At 46.4% G+C, this 19525-nt stretch overlaps 2 protein-coding genes across 5 annotated transcripts in view; one reads left to right on the forward strand and one right to left on the reverse strand.

Annotated features, from left to right (window-relative positions):
* Positions 1 to 5393: 5393 nt before the first annotated feature.
* PSMB4 (proteasome 20S subunit beta 4) lies at positions 5394 to 7841 on the forward strand. The gene is made up of 7 exons (XM_077772585.1): positions 5394 to 5569; positions 5806 to 6012; positions 6320 to 6466; positions 6647 to 6728; positions 7095 to 7211; positions 7422 to 7510; positions 7716 to 7841. The coding sequence occupies exons 1-7, from the start codon at positions 5430 to 5432 to the stop codon at positions 7726 to 7728; spliced, it is 795 nt and encodes a 264-aa protein (XP_077628711.1). The 5' UTR covers positions 5394 to 5429; the 3' UTR covers positions 7729 to 7841.
* Positions 7842 to 9368: 1527 nt separating this feature from the next.
* Positions 9369 to 19525, reverse strand: part of POGZ (pogo transposable element derived with ZNF domain) — a 30993-nt gene continuing 20836 nt past the window's right edge. For all 4 annotated transcript variants that reach the window (XM_077772535.1, XM_077772534.1, XM_077772533.1 and 1 more), the window contains 9 exons: positions 18684 to 18784; positions 17957 to 18103; positions 15279 to 15413; positions 14989 to 15161; positions 14639 to 14779; positions 13800 to 13856; positions 13497 to 13609; positions 13258 to 13282; positions 9369 to 13125 (listed from right to left, as the gene is read on the reverse strand). In XM_077772535.1, the coding sequence (XP_077628661.1) occupies positions 11451 to 13125; positions 13258 to 13282; positions 13497 to 13609; positions 13800 to 13856; positions 14639 to 14779; positions 14989 to 15161; positions 15279 to 15413; positions 17957 to 18103; positions 18684 to 18784 (2567 nt within the window). In that variant the 3' untranslated portion in view covers positions 9369 to 11450. The remainder of the gene's footprint in view (positions 13126 to 13257; positions 13283 to 13496; positions 13610 to 13799; positions 13857 to 14638; positions 14780 to 14988; positions 15162 to 15278; positions 15414 to 17956; positions 18104 to 18683; positions 18785 to 19525) is intronic.

Consider the following 19525-nt stretch of genomic DNA (forward strand, 5'->3'; position numbering starts at 1 on the left):
TCCTGACTGGATTGAGATGATTAGCCACTCACCCTATCTGCCTGAAAGCAAAAAGGATGAATGTCCTCTGGTGGAAAAGAACATGACATGGAATTATCATTTCTGGAAAAAAAATTTTTTTAAATTCTATTTGCATAGAATAAAAGAAACATGACTGAAATGAAAAGAAAAAAGATAATGGAAGAAAATCCATAGATGATCCAGATATTAGAGTTGGCATACAAGAATGTAAATTAAAAATAACTATGATTAACATGTTAATGAAGAGTGAAAATAATGAACATAATAGATGAAAATATGGAAAATTTAAACAGAATTGGAATCCATAAAAAAATCAAATGGTCACTTTAGAACTGAAAAAATGCAAAATCTGAAATGAAGAATTCAGTGTAAAGATTTAACAGCAGATTGGACATAGTAGAACATAGGATTAGTGAACTGGAAAACAGGTCAATAGAAAATACTCAAGTTGGAGGCACCTGGGTGGCTCAGTGGGTTAATTAGGAGTCTGACTCTTGATTTCAGCTCAGGTCATGATCCCAGAATTGTGGGATCGAGCCCCACATTGAGCTCTGTGCTGACAATGTGGAACTCCTTGGGATTCTCTCTCTGCCTCTCCCCCACTCACACTCTCTTTCTCTCTCTCAAAATAAGTAAATAAACATTTTTTTAAAGTTTAAAAATGTTTAAAGAAAATACTCAAGTTGAAATGCAGAGAATAGAATGGAAAACAAAAAGAAAGTAGGACATAGGGCGTCTGGGTGGCTTAGTTGACTGAGCATCTGACTTCAGCTCTTGCCAAGATCTCACAGTTTGTGAGTTGGAGTCCCACATCAGGTTTGCTGCTGTCAGCACAGAGTCTGCTTTGGATTCTCTGTCCCTATCTCTCTTTGCCCCTCCCAGCTGTCTCTCTCTCTCTCTCTGTCTCAAAAATTAATAAACATTTTAAAAAAAGTATGAAGCATGGGGACGTGCTCAAATATATAGCATGTTTAGAGTGAAAGAAGAGAAAGGAGAATAGTGGGTAAAAGCAATATTTGAAGAGACAATGCCTGAGAATTTTCAAAAACCAGTGAAAGATACCAACCCACAGATTCGAGAAGCTCAGCAAGCCCAAGGAGGATAGATACAAAGAAAACAATGCCTAAGTACACCCTCCTAACACTGCTGTACATCAAACACACTAATGAACATCTTAAAAGAGGTCAGAAGAAATAAAACCACATTATCTTCAAAGAAACAACAGTATGCCATGCAGGTGACTTCCTAACACAAATGGTGGAAGTCAGAAGATAATGAAATAACATCTTTAGGGGTGCCTGGGTGGCTCAGTCAGTTGAGTGTCCGACTTCAGCTCTGGTCATGATCTCAAGGTTTGTGGGTTTGAGCCCTGCGTGGGGCTCTGTGCTGACAGGAAGGTCAGAGCGTGGAGGCTGCTTCAGATTCTGTGTCTCCCTCTTTCTCTGACCCTCCCCTGCTCATGATGTCTCTCTCCGTCTCTCAGAAATAAATAAAACATTTAAAAAATTTTGAAATAGCATCTTTAAAGTTCCAAAAGAAAGTAACTGCCAACCCAGATTTCTATAGGAAAGGGAAAAAGTGCGCCCACAAAAAATAGTTTCAAAAAGACAACTTTTACCAAAACACTTAAAAAGAATAAAGTTGGGAGGACTCTAGACGCTGGCGAGGATGTAGAGAAACAGGCACCCTCCTACACTGTTGGTGAGAATGTAAACTGGTGCAGCCCCTCTGAAAACAGTGTGGAGGTTCCTCAAAAAATTAACAGTAGAACTCCCCTATGACCCAGCAATAGCATTGCTAGGAATTTACCCAAGGGATACAGGAGTGCTGATGCATAGGGGCACATGGACCCCAATGTTCATAGCAGCACTCTCAACAATAGCCAAAACATGGAAAGAGCCTAAGTGTCCATCAACGGATGAATGGATCAAGAAGATGTGGTTTATCTATACCATGGAATACTACACGGCAATGAGAAAGAATGAAATCTGGCCATGTGTAGCAACATGGATGGAACTTGAGGGTGTTATGCTGAGCGAAGTAAGTCAGGCAGGGAAGGACAGATACTNTGGGAGAGACAGGAAGGGTGGTAATGGGCATGGAGGAGGGCACTTGTGGGGATGAGAACTGGGTGTTATATGGAAACCAACTTGACAATAAACTATTTTTAAAAAAATAAAGTCGGGATCTTACACTTCCTGATGTCAAGAATTGCTCCAGATCTATAGTAAGCAAACAGTGTGGTACTGTCATAAAAACAGACATACAGTGGGGTACAGCAGAGAACCCAGGAATAAATCCGTACACATACACTCAATGAAGTCCATGAGGTGCAAATGCCATTCACTGAGGAAAAGCCAGTCTTTCCAATAAATGATGTTGGGGAAACTGGATTTCCGACTGCAAAAGAATGAAGCTGGATCCTTACCTTATACCATATATAAACTTTAACTTAAAACGGATAAGAGATCTATGGAGCACCAGGCTGGCTCTGTCCGTGGAGTATGTGACTTTTGATCTTGGGGTTCAAGCCCCACATTAGGCACAGAGATTACTTAAAAATAAAATCTTTTAAAAAAATGGGTAAGAGATCTACACATAAGAGTTAAAACCATAAAAACTCTTAGAAGAAAACCAGGGGAAAGCTCCATGACATTGAAGCATTAATCATTTCCTGGACGAGCAACAAAGGGTTTAATTGACAAATAGGGCCACGTCACTATTGAAAACTTCTATGCATCAAAGGGGTCAGTTGAAAGCGATCTCAGGTCCTGCCTTTGTGGGACTTTTAGTTTGGAGAGGAGACAGTATTCAGACAAGTGTGATGCATGCTGTGAGAGAGATACTGTGGAACTGAGTTACAGAGGATGTAAAATTGCAAAAATCCTCCGGGAAGACCCACAGAGTAGTGCAGCTATGACCAAGCTGGATATGCTTTTGTTCTCATCTTTAGAGCAAGCTGGATATGCTTTCGTTCTCATCTTTCTGTTATACACCCCCCTCCCCCATGGGGCCAGGTCCTGAGCAGGTCAGGAAATGATCCTTAACTCTTTCGGAGTTGAAGGTTCAAATTCCATTTCTCCTAAAAAGTAGAGTAGTGAAAATATTTGTGAGGTGGTGGTGGTTCCTATCTTCTGATTTGGTGTAGGTTTATTTCTTTTCTGAGAATTTAAGGACATCTCCTATATCCAAGGGTATCCTGACAGGTTTCAAAACGAGTCCGGGGATTGCTGACTTAAGAGCTTAAACTTTGGTGGGAGCTAAGTGTTAATTAAACTCAGAGTTAACAGCCAACCATAGAAAATGAGGCACACTTAAAAAAGAGTTTCCAGATAATATAAGACCTGCTTTAAAAAAAGGAGAGGCACCTCCGGTGGCTCAGTAGGTTAAGCGTCCGACTCTTGACTTCAGCTCAGGTCAGGTTTGGGAGATGGAGCCTTGAGGTGGGCTCTGACAGCTCAGAGCCTGTATGGAATTCTCTCCTTCCCCTGCTCATGCTCTTTCTGTCTGTCTCAAAATTAATAAAGAAACATTTAAAAAAATTAAAAGAGAAGAAAGAAGCTTCCTAATTTCCCTTGTTTCAGCTTAATGTATGTCATGTTTTCACCTCATAACAGAAGACAGGCTGGTCATCCTCTTTTGAATATTGCATCATCAAATGTTGGTGGTTTGAAAGCCATTCTACTCTCAGGCTGTATGATTCTAGATCCTTTCACTTTTCTTCATTTAGACCTGATGGAATTTGGACTACCTGTCTGATCTCTGGAACTGGTACTGGCCCTATAAAAGCCTTAATCTCAGGACCTAAGAAGGAGTGAGACCAAACACCAGCAAGCCATGAGACCACTTCTAAATAAGGACATAGCCAGTTAATTGTTGATTGATTGATCGATTTAAAGTTCATATGATGGGGGCTCTGGCAGCTACAATTAACAAAGTACTCACATAGCTTTCGAGTAATCCCAGGAAGCCATCATCCCAATGAGCACCTGCTATTTGTCCAAGTAAAACTGAGTGACCCAAGAGTCACCTGGAATATAGGATTTGGGGAGGAGGTGGCTATTAATTAGAGAGAAAAAGAAGAACATTTTTCTTCTCTTTTTTCTTACTGAAATAAGTTTTTATTTTATTTTTTAGAGTTCCTTTAAAAATTTTTTTGATAGTTTGTCAAGTTGGTTTCCAAGAAGTACATTTTTCAAGACCGAAAAGGCAATACAATGAGTGTCTGTTGGGTGCCTCTAACACAAGATCTTGAACCTTCCCTTCCCAGGGTTTCATGACCCAGTAGAATTTTTTGTTACTTAATTAGGTTAAAATTTCATGCATGGCTTTGGTTCAAATTAACTCATGGCGTTTTTAAAACGAAACATTTAAATTCAAGTTGCGTAGGGAGAAGTGGCAAAGTAGTGGTTTTAAAAAGGTTCACCAGTTTGATTTTATTTTAATTTCTTAAAAATGTTTATTTTGAGAGAGAGAGCGAAGGCGCAGGGGAGGGGCCCAGAGAGAGGGAGAGAATGCTAAGCAGCCGCCCGGCTGCCAGGGCAGAGCCCAGCTCCCCTCCACCCAGATCTCCTGAACCTTGAGATCATGACCTGAGGCAAAATCAAGAATCCAGGGCTTGACTCGCTGAGCCACACAGGTGCCCTGCCCAGTTTCATTTTATATACTGCTTCCAGGCTCCGCTACATAACCACACTGAAAAAGAAACTTCCGGAATTTAGCTTTATGCTCACAGTGAATGCAATTTCTCTGCCGCAAAAGAGTTGGGCAAGAGAATTTGACAATAAGAAAACTTTCAGGTATCTGTCCAGGGTCCCACAGAGCGAGTGATCCACCCGAGATACCACACACCACAGGATATACGCATCTGTATAATTCCTTTTTTAAATCTGGGCTAGAAGACCCAGGCTTACCTTTACTGTTTGTGTGGCCACGTAAATCGCCACACCACAAGCCTTATTTATAAAATGGGTCGAGTAATGCCTGCCATACAAGGCTGCTTTGAGAAATACAGATGTTAGGAGATCCTGCGTTCACTGTTAGTTTCATATGGGGCTTTTTGATAAAGATCCAAAAAAAGGACCAGAGAATTTCTGCCTCCTTTATCAGAATCAGTGTCTTGAAGTGGTTCCACATACCTGCCTTCCCACCAAGCTCCCTTTCCTTGAATTTGTGCGTCAGAAACTCTGAACTGGTCCTGATTCTATTGCGCGGCGGCGCGGCGCTGTGACGTCAAGCGATTCCCATTCGGGATCTCAGCGGCCAAAACCCAACGGCTGCCCGGAGGGCTAAGACCTCATCAACATGGCTGCTGGAACGGGCTGGCAGGAAGAAGGTGTGGCCACAGAGGGGTCACTTCCGCTTCCGCTGGCGCAAGCGTTGTCATTTCTTCTGCCACCGTGACTAAGATGGAAGCGCTTTTGGAGCCGCGGTCCAGACTTTGGGCCGGGGGTCCGGCCCCAGGGCAGTTTTACCGCATCCCGTTCACTCCTGGTACCTCGGTGGATCCGGCATCCGCGCCCTACGGGAGTCCGATGGCGCGCACTCAGTAAGCTCTTGGCAGGGGGCGGGACGGCGGGGCCTGGTGCGTCCGGCCGGCGCTTAGGGAACCGGGGAAGGCGAGGCGGGGGCAGCAGGGGAAGCGAACCGCGAGGAGCGCGGGGCGGAGAGTCCCGGGTAAGGAAGGGACACCTGGAAAGTCAGAAGCGGAACCCACTGCGCGGAAGAGGGCTCAGGCTCTTCCTCCGTTCCTCCCCCTCGCCTGACCTCCCTCTCTCTGTGCAGGAACCCCATGGTGACCGGGACCTCGGTCCTCGGCGTTAAGTTTGAGGGTGGAGTGGTGATTGCAGCAGACATGCTGGGCTCCTACGGGTCCTTGGCTCGTTTCCGCAACATCTCTCGCATTATGCGAGTCAACGACAGCACCATGCTGGGTGCTTCCGGAGACTATGCTGATTTCCAATATTTGAAGCAAGTTCTCGGCCAGATGGTGTAAGTCATCCGGAGAATAGGGAGTGGATCCCACGTGGAGAGAGGAGTTCACAGTTTTGTTTTTAAAAATCCCCATTGAGATTCTAGAGTGGAGGAGTTTGAGGCTGCAGCAGAGGACAGGAAAATTGTTGGGCGTGGAAGAGGAGAGTGTTTGCAACGCATAGTTGTCAGCGTTAGGGGGTGTAAGGTGTGGAAGATTGTGGTAACTTTTTTTTTTNCAGGCGCCCCTGTGGTAACTTTTTTTGTGGGGTGGATGGAATTCCCAATTTCCACTCTACCCCTTTTCTCACAACCAATTCCTTTAAAGGATTGATGAGGAGCTCCTGGGAGATGGACACAGCTACAGTCCCAGAGCTATTCATTCATGGCTGACCCGGGCCATGTACAGCCGCCGCTCCAAAATGAACCCCCTGTGGAACACCATGGTCATCGGAGGCTATGCTGATGGAGAGAGGTTGATTTGAATACAGATAACTTATTTCCCCAACCACCCAACTACTAGTGTCTGTGTAGTGTCTTAACTCTCCCCCCTGAGGGAATGCCACTTCTCAGACCGTGTGGCCCCATCCTTCAGCCAAGGTACCTAAGAAAACCTAAGATGACATGAGTTCTTTGACCTGTTGTGTCCTGTTAGCTTCCTCGGTTATGTGGACATGCTCGGTGTAGCTTACGAAGCCCCTTCGCTGGCTACTGGTTATGGTGCATACTTGGCTCAGGTACGTAGAGGGGAGGGGAGGGGGGCTTGTGGTTGTCTGCTTGTCCTTCCTTTCAAACCCCAACATGGACTAGGCTAGGTTCCCTACTGCTGGGCACATGGTCTGTAGTCTGGAGGCGGTGTGCGTTGCACTTACATCCCAGTGACAAAATGGTAGTAGGTCAGAGATTCGGTAGAGGTGTGCAGAGGAATGCCCTAGAATTTACCCTTCAAGCAGGTCTTAGCACAAGGAAAGCAGAATTCATTCCGGTGAGGCATTAGGTGGAATGTCACCTTTTTAACTCATTGATGCTGCTTTTCACACTGCGAATTTGAGCAGGCCGGTGTTCAGCCTCTGGCATCTCCCATGTTTTCCCCATTTCCCTAGCCTCTGCTGCGAGAAGTTCTGGAGAAGCAGCCAGTGCTGAGCCAGACCGAGGCCCGAGAGCTGGTGGAACGCTGCATGCGAGTGCTGTACTATCGAGATGCCCGTTCCTATAACCGGGTGAGGAGTGATGTGAATAACAAAGACGGCGGGACCCTAACCGGCAGGTTCTCAGTAGTTGTAATACGTGGGTCTTTGCTTTTGAAGATTAGATTGCTGAATTTCCTATTTCCAGATTAGGGGAAGACCCTCTACGTGACCTTTGCGCAGGTCCCAGGAACAACTTTGTGTGGGAGTGGGCGTTTTATTGAGAGCTCTGCTTTCTTTCAGTTTCAAATCGCCACAGTCACCGAAAAAGGTGTTGAAATAGAGGGGCCACTGTCTGCAGAGACCAACTGGGAGATTGCTCACATGATCAGGTGATTGAAATTAAACTTGCAGAAGGAAAAATTAGTGGTAGAACAGTTGGGAGTCTCCTTGGGTTGCACTAAGCTGGGGTTTTCTGGAGGTATCCAGAAAAACTCTTTGGGTGGAGAGGGGTTTGGTTGGAGGACAGAGTTGCTTTTCGGAATTAATTCCTCCCCCTATGACTTCACAATTTTATTATGTTCTCTTCCTTTTTAGTGGCTTTGAATGAAATACAGATGCATTTTCCAGAACTGAAAGTTGTGCCCTTCTGCTCACTTTGAACTTGGCTGGCTCAATGGTTAACTTTTCTATTGTAAAATAAATAAATCCTTTGAAGTGCTTGCTGAGTGGTTTTATTATCTGACTGGGTCACACCAAGAGTGGAAGCACATACCCTCTGCATTCCTGGTCAGAGGACCCTTGCACTCTTGGTTCTTAATGGCAGATACAGGATTCTCAGCAGGATAGTATGGGAAATCACCCACGGTCTTCGTTTGGGCCTGTCTAGAAACAGCTTTGTGTAGAATCCAGGCTCAGTTTTTATGGGATAACATAGTGCTTCACATTTTTTCATTTATACCCATGTGCCAGATTCTTAACAAATTTTCTGGTTTAATGTTAGCTGCAAATGTGATTTTAATTACAAACAGTTTGAAAGATAGAAACACAGTATCTGGTAAAGCTGCTCTGTGTGACTCCCAGGCAGGACCTGACAGCATCAGTCCCTCACCAATGCTGCTGCCTCCCCCTTAGTAGAGGAAATACTAAGTAACTTCAGCATTTAACTTAAATGTTTATTGTCCAGATCTACGATCAGAAAACCTCTTAAAGGTATTGTGTTCAGGGATGTCTGGGTGGCTCAGTCATTTAAGCATCCCACTTTCGGCTCAGGTCACAATCAGAGGGTTTGAGTTTGAGCCCCTGTTCAGGTGAGCACCACTTCTCTCTCCCCCTCCGTCCCTTGCGCCCTCTCAGAAAAAAAAAAAAAAAGGTGTTCATTTAAAAGTTTAGGGGTGCCTGGGTAGCTCAGTTAAGCATCTGACTCGATTTCAGTTCAGGTCATGGTCTAAGGGTTTGTGAGTTCAAGCCCCACATTGGGCTCTGCGCTGACCATAGAGCCTGCTTGGGATAGGGATTCTCCCTGTCTCTGCTCCTCCCTTACTGGGTCACTTTTGAGTCAAATCATTTGGGGCATTAAGCCAAATTCTAGTCCCAAAATGGTGTTAAACCAGCATTTTGACATTAAAATAATTTTTTTCTAACATTATTGACAGACAGAGCTTGAGCGGGGAAGGGGCAGAGAGAGAGGCAGACACAGAATCCAAAGCAGGCTCCAGGCTCTGAGCTGTCAGCACAAAGCCTGATACAGGGCTCGAACTCACAAACCGCAAGATCATGACCTGAGCCAAAGTCGGATGCTTAACTGACTGAGCCACCCAGGTGCCCCAACATTTATTTTGAGAGAAAGCATGAGCGGGGAGGGGCAGAGAGGAAGGGAGTCACGGGATCTGAAGTAGGCTCTAGGCTCTGAGCTGTCAGCATAGAACTTGATATGGGGCTTAAACCCTCAAACCGCAAGATCATGACCTCAGCCAAAGACACGTAACCGACTGAACCACCCAGGCGCCCCTAAACCTGAATTTTAAAAATGAACACCTTAGGTGATTTTGACGCACATCCTCTCTAAACTGCTTTGAGAACTAGTATAGGCAGCAAATTCAAACTATTCCAGAAATTCAGTAAGAGCAGAGGGAGAAATCAAAGTATCTCCATTTTATCATCCATGTTACAACAAACTAGTAAGTGAAAGTAAAAGGAAACTGAGTTTCCTATTTCAGTCTTCCACGTATTAAGTCTCGACACAGAAAGTAGTCAATAAATACTTGTTTATTGATTAAACTGAATTATAAAAAAACAAAACAAAACAAAAAACTTCCTTCTACTACTAAGCCATGCGGGCGGAATCCACAAGGATAACTTCCTGGCCAAAACCCAGCTGACGCACTGTTGGTGTTAAGGACTTAAAAAAATTACCCATCCAGAAAGTCAAACAGTACGCAGAGGCCAGGGACCTCGCTCTGCTGAGGCAGGGCCTGCTGCGGAGACTACCAAAGAGGAGGGTTAGGTCACTGTAGATAGAGTTGACCAGAGTTCTTGAACTTTCTCAAAGGCAAAGGGATGACGTCGAGGTCCGTATTCTGTCAAAGTGGCATCAGACAAAAAGCTGGGAAGAGAAGCCCAAGAGAAGACGGATCGTCAGGTCATGTTTCCGATGCCCTGGGCTCTCGAAGCTGGCCAAGCTGCTTTCGGGTGGGGTCGCTCCAGTTCACTATATTATAGTGTGCTGGGGGGTAAAAAACCAAAAACTGGAGGTGAGGAGAAAGAGGTGGTAACAAATGTCACACCCGTACCACCTAGCCCGTCACATCTTGAGTGTGTCCCCGTCTGTGAAAGGCCTACTAAAACAGGGTTACCTAGGGGGGAAAAAAAACCCACATTGTTTATAAATCCATTTCCCCTCATTTTATTAAATGTTCCACTTATGTACACTTTAAAGACGAACCATTTACAAGCCTGTGCAGGCTGCCTCCTTGGCTCCCAGGAGGGACATGTTGCTGAAAGCCTTGGGACGGACAGAAGGTGTAGCTGTGGGAAAGCCGGACGTGGGGTTTTGTTCCTTTTCTCTGTATGTTACACAGTACATTTCAGTTTATAACCGTGAGTACATACAATTAAAAAAAATCCCTCATGCAAACTGTAGAAAAATTTTCTTTCCTCGAAGCTGGCAGTGAAAAATAAAGATTCATGTCTTTTTCTTTGTGCATACCCCTGCGTTTCTTCTTCAGGTCACCCTCTTCTCTAAGCATTAAGAGAAGCAAGGAAAGCCACAGGGTTAAAACAGAATTTCAACAAGTGGTTTGTCTTGTTTTATGAAGTTCGACATTTAACTCCTTGCACAATTAGCTCCTGGCTGTAGGACATGTGATCTCTTGAACAGGCGGGCTGTCCGCTGGACATGCTGAAGGCCCATCTGCGGGGAGTGGCTTCCACCCTAACACTGTGGGATCGCCTCAGTGCCTCCTGCGTGCTAACGACACATGTATGATCCTCTGTCCGGAGTGACGGGGTAAACATGGGAAAAGGGGCCAAGGATCCCAATGCAAAGAATATTGGTTCTGTCATGTTTTTTGTTGGAGGGAAGGTGGTGAGGAAAAGCAAATCTAATTCGTCATTCTGGATGAGAGGTGGTTTCATGCATTTTTAAAGCCACAAGTTTCTATCTCAGAGTTGCTGTAGAAACCAACATCTCTGGAGAGGGAAGGAAAGAAAGGAGAAGGAAGAGAGAGTTCGGTGGGATTTTTTTTCCATTTTCATTTTTATATAAAAGTGTTAAGACCACAATGAAAAAAGTTGTTTTTATCCATATATATAATAAACCAGTTTGTGAGCTACATATTTGTGTCTCTCCCATCTTCAGAAATGTTCTCACATTGACAACGGTTGGATAGCATCATGCCCAAAGACACTGCCACACAGTAAAACAAACGAACAAAAAAACCCAGATGTACTATGATACAATTGAGGTAAAAGGGGAACAGAAATTTAACATTCACCCACCAAGAATATTTTTTTCTTTTTCTTGATTTTGTCAGAAAAATACCAAACACAGTGATTTTAAGTTTAAAAAAAAAGAAGTCACAAAAACCGGTTTTTAGCAGAAGTGAACGACCAATGGGCCAGCTCCTTGGCTCAGACGGGATCACCACTGGTATTTCTAATAATCCACAAATCCACAGGGAAGAAGTCAACATGGGGGGGAGGGGAAGTGGTGGCATAAAATTAAAAAATATAAACCAAATACCCCACCTGGTATATCCCCTTTCCCTAAATCCCTCTACCCCCCCTCGCACTGTCCCACCCCCACTCCACAACCACTCGTGACCCCAGCACTCAAATCTCCATCAGATCTAGGTCAGCTTCTTCAAATCCATAAAAGGACTCGGTCTCACTTTCACCCTCAAAGAGCTGGTGAAGGCTCTCGGGCTCAACTGTCTCTTCAGGAGACGATCTGGGTCGGGGAGTGGGGGTGGGGGGCTCCTCGGACCGGTCCCCGCTCAGCTGCAGCTGCTCCTCTAGGGAGGCAATGAGCTCCTCCTGCATGTCGGCGTTTCTAGCGGGGGAGTTAATGTTGCCATCGGGGCCAGGCAGGACACTGGCCACGAGGAAGGACCGCTGCACCAGCTCTGGACAGTTCCCAATGACGCCCAGCACCTCTGCCAGCCACACCAGCACCAGCTGAAGCAGGACATCGGAATCACACGCTGTATCCGCCATCTCCCGCGCCTGCTCCTTCCACTTTTTGTGTAGGAAGTTCTTGACAGTTCGTTTGATGCACACATCTAACGGCTGGATTTTGGAGCTGCAGCCCGCCGGGACGACCGCAGGCAAGGTGCTAGAGGCACTAAGCATAGCCAGAACCTCTTCCGACAAGTGGGTGCGATGACAGTCCATCACGAGCATGCCCTTGCTGCGCTGACAAGCAGTGTGCTTCTGCCACACCCGGGCTGACCACAGCTCCATGATCTCATCATCACTGTAGCCGCTCTCCTTCGCCTCTAGCAGTATGGAGTCCGGCACGTTAGCAGGCGGATCCATCTGTCCTCGGTAGAAAACCAGGGTGGGGAGGACAGTGCCGTCCGCCAGAATGGCCAGCACCACATCGCACCAAGGTTCCCCCGTGCCCACTGTCTGCAGGGCGTTCTCCTTTCGGTCATCACTGCTTAGCACCTCTGTATCCAGGAACAAGGAAATCTCATCAATAGCCACGATCATGGACAAGGGCAAGTCCTGGTTGTGAATCTGCCGCTGCACGAATTCAATGAAGAGTCCTGCGTTCTCTGCCACGTCCTTAGGCAGGGTGTGGGCCACAGCTCGCCGCGCGTGGGGAGTCAGGTGGTGCCGGAGCATAAAACGCACAGCCCACTCGTAAGAGATCTTAAACCCTCCCTCCAGAGAACGTCCTATTTTGGTGGCCTTCTGGAACAAGGTCTCCTCATTCACGGGTAGCTGTTGCTCTCGCTGGGTCAGCACCCACTCAGCCAGCTTCTCTTCTGCTTCGAAGCTCAGATACTTGCCCTCCAGATTCTCCCCCTGGGAGGCCTGGAAGCGCCGAAGCCAGCGTCGGATCCGCCGCTGTGGGTTCCGGAAGTGCTCGGCGGCCTGTTCCGTGTTGCAGCACAGGGCAAACAGTACCACTCGCAGCTTCTTCACAGACAGCTGCTCCTTCCTGCCCGCCCCGCCGCCGCCACTGCCACCCCCTGCCGCCTGCTCGGGCTCCGGGATGACTGGGCTCCCTTCATCCTGGTCATCGACATTCAGACATTCAGCCCCCTCTGCGGCCAAGGGTGGGAGGGCTAAAGGCTGGGCTTGAGTTGGGGTTGGTGGTGGGGTTGCAGTTGAGGCTGGTGACGGGAGTGCTTGGGCCAAAGGAGCTGGAAGCTCTTCAGGCTCCGCTGGGGCGGCCCCCCCCGATTTCACAGTGGCAGTTTTATTAGAGGGGTAGGCAGGAGGAGGATATACATTCTTCAAGCTCCGGTCATGTCCTCGGTCACGAGTGTGGCCATGTCTAAGCGGTTAAGCAAAGAGAGGAAAAGAAAGCTCAGTTCAACTAGGAAATGAAACACTAATAGTAGTGTCGATAAAAAAGATGAATCAGGCTGAAAAGTAGACACTAAACCATGAAGGGAGTTTCTGTTACCTGGAGTGAGATATCCAAGTGAGGCCTAGGGGAAACAGATAGTAAGAAAGAGTTAAACTCAACGAAGAAACAAGCCCTCTGGTCTTCTCTGAACTTCAGGCTGGAATGCTTCCAATTTGGTGATGTCTATCTAAACAGCGGGGGAGTTAGGCCCGGTGGGGGTGCTCCTGACTCACACAGTAGGACCTGTGTCCTTAGCTGCCTCTTTCTTGTCCCACTACCCCCTCTCTGCTACTCACCCCGCGGCAGGACGCTGCTCGACCTGTGAGAGGGGTTGGACACCAGATGCTTGGCCATGGCGTCGCCCACAGATGTAACAAAGGCACACGAGGTGCAAGCCAGCTTGATTCCACTGAGAAAGAGAACCAAGAGTGTACAAAACAAATATGATAGGGACACGAGGAATAAGTTCCAAGGCTTAATAAAGGGAATGTCCTTTCTCTACTCTCTCAAATTAATTCACATGCCCAAGCCCCCAAGACAATCGGATTAACGTTAACAATCTGAAAATTTAAGAGTCCGTCAGGAAAAACTTCCCTTACCTCACAGAATTTTTAAACAAAGCCAAATACTTGGGGCTCTTGCGTGGAACATGATTGCTGAGAAAGACAAAGGAAAAGTGGCATGAGTTAGGGGGTTCTGCTCGGTAGAGATCACCAGTCTCTGACAATGCGCCAACAAGAGATGCCCCTTCAACCCGTCCTCACTTCCATCTAAGCCAGTTTTCCTATCATGTTAATATTCCCTGTAAGTATGCATAAGGGGGGGTGCTATTAACACACACTCTGGCCAAGTAAGTGGTCTGGGGGTGTGGGGGGGCCAGAGGCTGAATTCCCAACAAGCTCCCATCTACTGCTGCTGCCCCTTGGGCCACCCTCAGTAGCAAGGTCCTACAAAATTAGAGCTCCATTAAGCCATATGAAATGACTGCTTCAGATTATGCGTCTCCCCCTCTGTGCTTGTCTGTGTCTCTCAATAATAAACATTAAAAAAACAAAACAGGGGCTTCTGGGTGGCTCAGTCGGTTGAGCATCGGACTTTGGCTCAGGTCATGATCTCACAGTTCGTGGGTTCAAGCCCCACATCGGGCTCTGTACTGACAGCTAGCTCAGAGCCTAGAGCCTGTTTAGGGTTCTGTGTCTCCCTCTCTCTCTGACCCTCCCCTGCTCATGCTGTCTCTCTCTCTCTCTCTCAGAAATAAATAAAACAGTAAAAAAAATTTTTTTAATAAAAAAATAAACAAAACAAAACAAAACATGAGTTTGACTCTTACTCTGCTAGGAGAGATGGACAAACAGCTCTAAGAGTTGAAAGAAAGAGTGAAAGCACTTCTGGAGAATCTGAACTCCCCCCACAGGGTCATGGCTTGACTGTGACTTACTTGATCATGTGGTTGGCATAGGCTCGAGAACAGCAGGTGCTATAGCGACACAGAGAGCAGTGAACGTAAGTGGGGAAATGATTGGGGAAATCTGGGATCTCAAAGCTGCACTCCAGACAGGTCTGCCGGCCCATGACACTCCTGCAAGAAACAAGGAAAATTCTTGTTATTGCCCCCAGGAGACTTCAAATTGTAGGGGCTTCAGACACGGATGCTGCTAAGACACCACTGGATTACACTGGCTATAGGAAGAGTCGTGCCCACCGGCCCCCGGCCTCCAGAAGGAGGCACTGACATTTTAGGAAGAATCGTGCCCACCCGGCCCCTGGCCCCCAGAAGGAGGCACTGACATTTTCCTGACAGCTCTCTTCTGGATGCTGCGCCGGACGGGGGGATAAAGGAAGACAGGCAGAGGGTCTGTTGAGGAGGTCAGTGGTGCTGCCTCCTGCAAGGTGCTGGGAGGGGCATCATTGGAGGAAACAGGAACAGTTCGTGGCTGTCCTCGGGAAGCCCGGATTGTCACCTGGGAGCCAAGGGAAAGGACAATTAGCCAGTGCCCACGCTAACTCTCAGAGGAGTGACAATCTCTCCTTTTACATCCCCCTTGGGTCTGTAAAAGAAATGCTGACAAGCTCTTTACCTTGGTGCCTGGTTTCAAACCTTCTAGCTGCTTGGGTTTACGAAAGGTTTTATGGTGCTGAAGCTTGTGTTCGATTTTGTCCTTGGCAAAGAGAAACTGCAGCCGGCATTTGTTGCAGTGATACACATTCCTCTTCTGAAGGGAGAAAAAGAAAGAGAATCCCAATAAATTTTCTTCCCTGACAAGAAGGTAGATCAATGTTAACAATCATTCTTTCCCCCTCTTTCTGTGATTAACCAAAAGAGGAAGAAAGAAATACACAACCAAAACCTACCACTGAGAATCATCACCTCCCAAGGTCCCAAAAAAAGGCAGACTCACAGGCAGGATGACTAGATGCTCCAACCATCCCTTCCCGACTTGGTTTAACAATGTGGGTTAGTGGCTAAAGCTTTCCTTGCCCCTACTTTGTCTTTACAATGTGGGCAGTGCCACCTCCTTCTGGATATTCTTTCTTATTTTTTTAAACACAGTAAAAAAGTATATGACAAAAACAAAATCATACTCTTTATTCCGTACTCCTTCATGCTTTAAGTTCCAACCCTCCGCCCCTTTGCACAGAAACAACGTGTCACCCGTTTCCTGGGTACACGGACAGTCTATGCGCATAACCACACAACACACACGTACATCTGTAATCACCAGCTCCCGGTCTGTCCTTTTGTCTTCTTAACACAAACGACAGTATTTTTCTATACCTTGCTGTCTTTCCTTTCAACACATCGACATATACAGACACGCCTCCTGTGAAACAAGTCTGAGGATTCAGACTGCCCACTGAAGTCCTTCAGAAACAGGACCTAGCTCTTCCCAGGACAGCAAGGCTCCACTTCCTGAGTACAAGGGACCATATCCAGGGTGCTCTTTGGACACACACGTGGGGGGGGGGATAACCAGCAGTCACCCCTGTGCAAGCGGGTGTGCGAGCCCAAGAGGGAGCTCACACGTGAGAGTGTGAGCACGTGTGTGCAGGCCAGGCAGGCACACCCCTCTGGCTCTCCATTCTGTACCTTCTCTCTGTACCTTCCCTCTCAGCTTCTAGTGCTTCCTTTCTTGCAACATTCTCAACCAAGGCCACATCTAACCCACCTTAAAAACAAAACGCAACAGCAACAGCAACAAACTCTCCCTTGCTACCTACCTCTGTCCCCTGCGTCTGCCACCCTCAGTCCTCCCCTTCTGAAACTTTTAAAAATAAGTTGTCTCCACTTCCTGACCTCTCCTCCATTCATCCTGCTCAAGTCTGAATTCCACTTTCCTAACCAACCGCAGGGCTCCTGACAACATTGCTAAGTTAAAGGTTGGCCTCTTAAGTTTCTGTGTTGCTTGACATCTTCCTGCAATATACTGATCACATCCTTTTCCTTCCCTCAGCTTCCGCAACACCTAGTCTCTTCTGGTTTTCCGTCTAGGAATATGGTCTTGGCTTTGTAGACAGAGTCTTCAGGGGTTCTAAGCCTTCATCTTAATCTCAATTGGAGGTGAGGGGGCATGGCAACCTCTACATGTAAAATCATTTGATTTATAGGGGCTCCTGGGTGGCTCAGTCGGTTAAGTGTCCAACTCTTGATTTCAGCTCAGGTCATGATCTCATGGTTCGTGAGACTGAGCCCCAAGTCGGGCTCTGTGCTGAGCCTAAGATTCGCTCTCTCTTCCTCTCTGCCCCTCCCCTACTTGTGCGCACATGTGTGCGCTCTCTCTCAAAAAAAAAAAAAAAAATCACTTGATTAAATAATAAGGACTCCTAAGCATTTTTTCCACAGCCCAGGCTTGTCTCCCAGGCTCCAGACCTCTATACCCAACTATCTGTTTAACAGACAACTCCAGCTGCTGTCCATAGGTACTGCTAACGCAGAATACCCAAACATGTAATCCCCCTCCCACTGTCAACCTGACTCTCTGCAGTGCTCCTATCTCAATAGTCTTGCCATTCATCCATTTTCCCCAAGACAGAATTTTACAAACTATTCCTAACTTGCTCCTCACTACCTTCAGTTAATCCATCTCTAAATCATAAATATCACTTACCTTCTCCAGATCTCTCACCTAAATTGAAAGAGCCTCTGGAGTGTCCCTCTGACTCTAGTCTTAATCTTCAATTCATTCTTCTAATGTAGCCAGTGTAACCATGGCTACAAGTACATTTGAATGTATCACTCAAGGACTTAAAAAAAAATCCCTTTAATGCCTCCCCAATTACTTATAAAATTCCTCATGGCTTTTAGAATTCTCCACCACCTGTTTCCTAACTTCCAACCTCCCCTTCAACCACACTGAACTTCCTTTAATTCTCTGAACCTCCGTCCTCTCACTCTGCGTGGAGGACACGGTTCTTCATCCCACTTCACGTGGCTCACCTTCCTCACCCTGTAGGTCTCGAATACTCTTCCTGTGGAAAGCCTCAGCAGGTACATGCTCCCAGAACAGGCGTATGCCATTCCACAGCCTATACTTGTCCTAACACAGCATCTCCATGCTCTACTGCTGTTCAACTGTCTCGTTTACCACAGAACGCCTGGCACCTAGCCCAGAGCATGGCATGTCATCGAAACCGGACAGATCTCTGCAAACACATGTGTAGTACCTTCTCTACCAAAATTCTCTGCCTAGCTCAGCCTGACCTCAGCATCCATAAAGTTAGCAAAATGAGAGTACGGGAACTGCTTGGTGCCTGGTACCTGGTGCCTCATGTAATGCTGTTGGAACGCATTGCCATTTTTGAAGACCTTCAGGCAATAAGGGCAGAGCAGATGCCGAGTGTCCTCATGGATCATCCGAAAATGGACATCTACCTCAGAGTAGAGTGAGGAGCGATACTGACACACCTATGTCACATAAGAGGGAAAATAAGCTAAGAGCAAATTGAACAACTGAGGCCTTAAAAAAGCAGCAGCAACAAAATAAGAGAAAAATTAAGTTTTCCTAAATGTACAGAAATCAAACTATGACTCTGAGTCTGAAGTGCAGGGCTGTTTGTGTAAGTTCAGTGGTGAACTAAGATAAAAATGGAGAAGGACAAGAAAGCCTGAGAACAATGCATATTGTGACAAGAAGTGAAGTTTTCTTTGTCCATCTCTAGAGGGGAGCTCAGGAGACAAGCTCCTGCAGAGGGTGTGTGTGAGTGTGTGTGTGTGTGTGTGTGTGTGTGTGTGTGTGTGTGTGTTTGTGTGTTGTGTTCCCTGACTGGGTTCCCTGGCTGGGAGCCTGCACATGTTCCGTTAATGGTTTTCTCTGGCAGGGAAAATCCTCAAACAGGCCCCTACGTTTACTTTATTTCTTCTGGATTTCCCCAGCCTCCCTAAAACTGCGAGTGTACAGGAGGTACTCAGCAGTGTTCATCAGCGGATTATCTGCATTTCGCCTGACAGCGAGGTGGCTATGGCTCCCTCGAGAAAGAGGCAATACCTGGCAGACATAAGGCATCTCCCCAGGCTTATGAGTATCCTTCATATGCTGGAGAAATAGTGGCTCACTCTCAAACGCCCACTCACAGATCTTGCACTTGGCTGTAAGAAGAAAAATAATCAATAAATCCACCTGAAAATAAGACCAAAGTCCCACTGACTCATAACCTTTATTTTCTCTGACTTCTCTATCTTCATTTTCAATAATCAGTAAGATCTTTAAGTCTCCTTTCTTTAAAATGGTTGTCTTAAGAGCTGTGTTGCTGACGACAATGCTTTATGTCTCTAGCTCAGACTTCTTACCAAAGTCCCGTTCTAAGTCTGTAACTGTCTACAAGGCATTTTTAATTGGATATTCTACCACCAACTCTAACCTAATTCAGCCTCCTCTTCCTGATTCCTGTCGGTTCCCTTCTCCCTTCTTTACCTCCTCCTGCACTCAGGCACTAGCTCTGAGTCTCAACACCTGTGTTCTGCCACCACTATTTCACAATGCATCTAAGAACGGTCATTTTGCTCTTTGCACAGACAAAAACTAGGTAGAGGCCCACACAATCTCCTACTACTAATCAGCTAGCTTCCCCAAGATCTCATCTCTCTCTCTCTCTCCAATAAATACAGTGTCTATGCTTTACATACCACTGCCAAGTGAGTTTAGAATACTATACTACTTCATTCCTTGGCTCAATAGACAAGGACGATCTCCACAAACATTCACTAAACATCTACTAAATGAGTACAAGAATTTGTCCTCAAAAGATTGACAGTCATGAACAGAAGTTCTTGCCTTGTTATGAGTTGTTGAGATAGTTATACTTTAATATTTGTTATTCTGTCAAGCTT

This window comes from Crocuta crocuta, unplaced genomic scaffold (genome assembly GCF_008692635.1).
Source record: "Crocuta crocuta isolate KB4526 unplaced genomic scaffold, BGI_CrCroc_1.0 scaffold415, whole genome shotgun sequence".
In the NCBI taxonomy this organism is placed as follows: domain Eukaryota; kingdom Metazoa; phylum Chordata; class Mammalia; order Carnivora; family Hyaenidae; genus Crocuta; species Crocuta crocuta.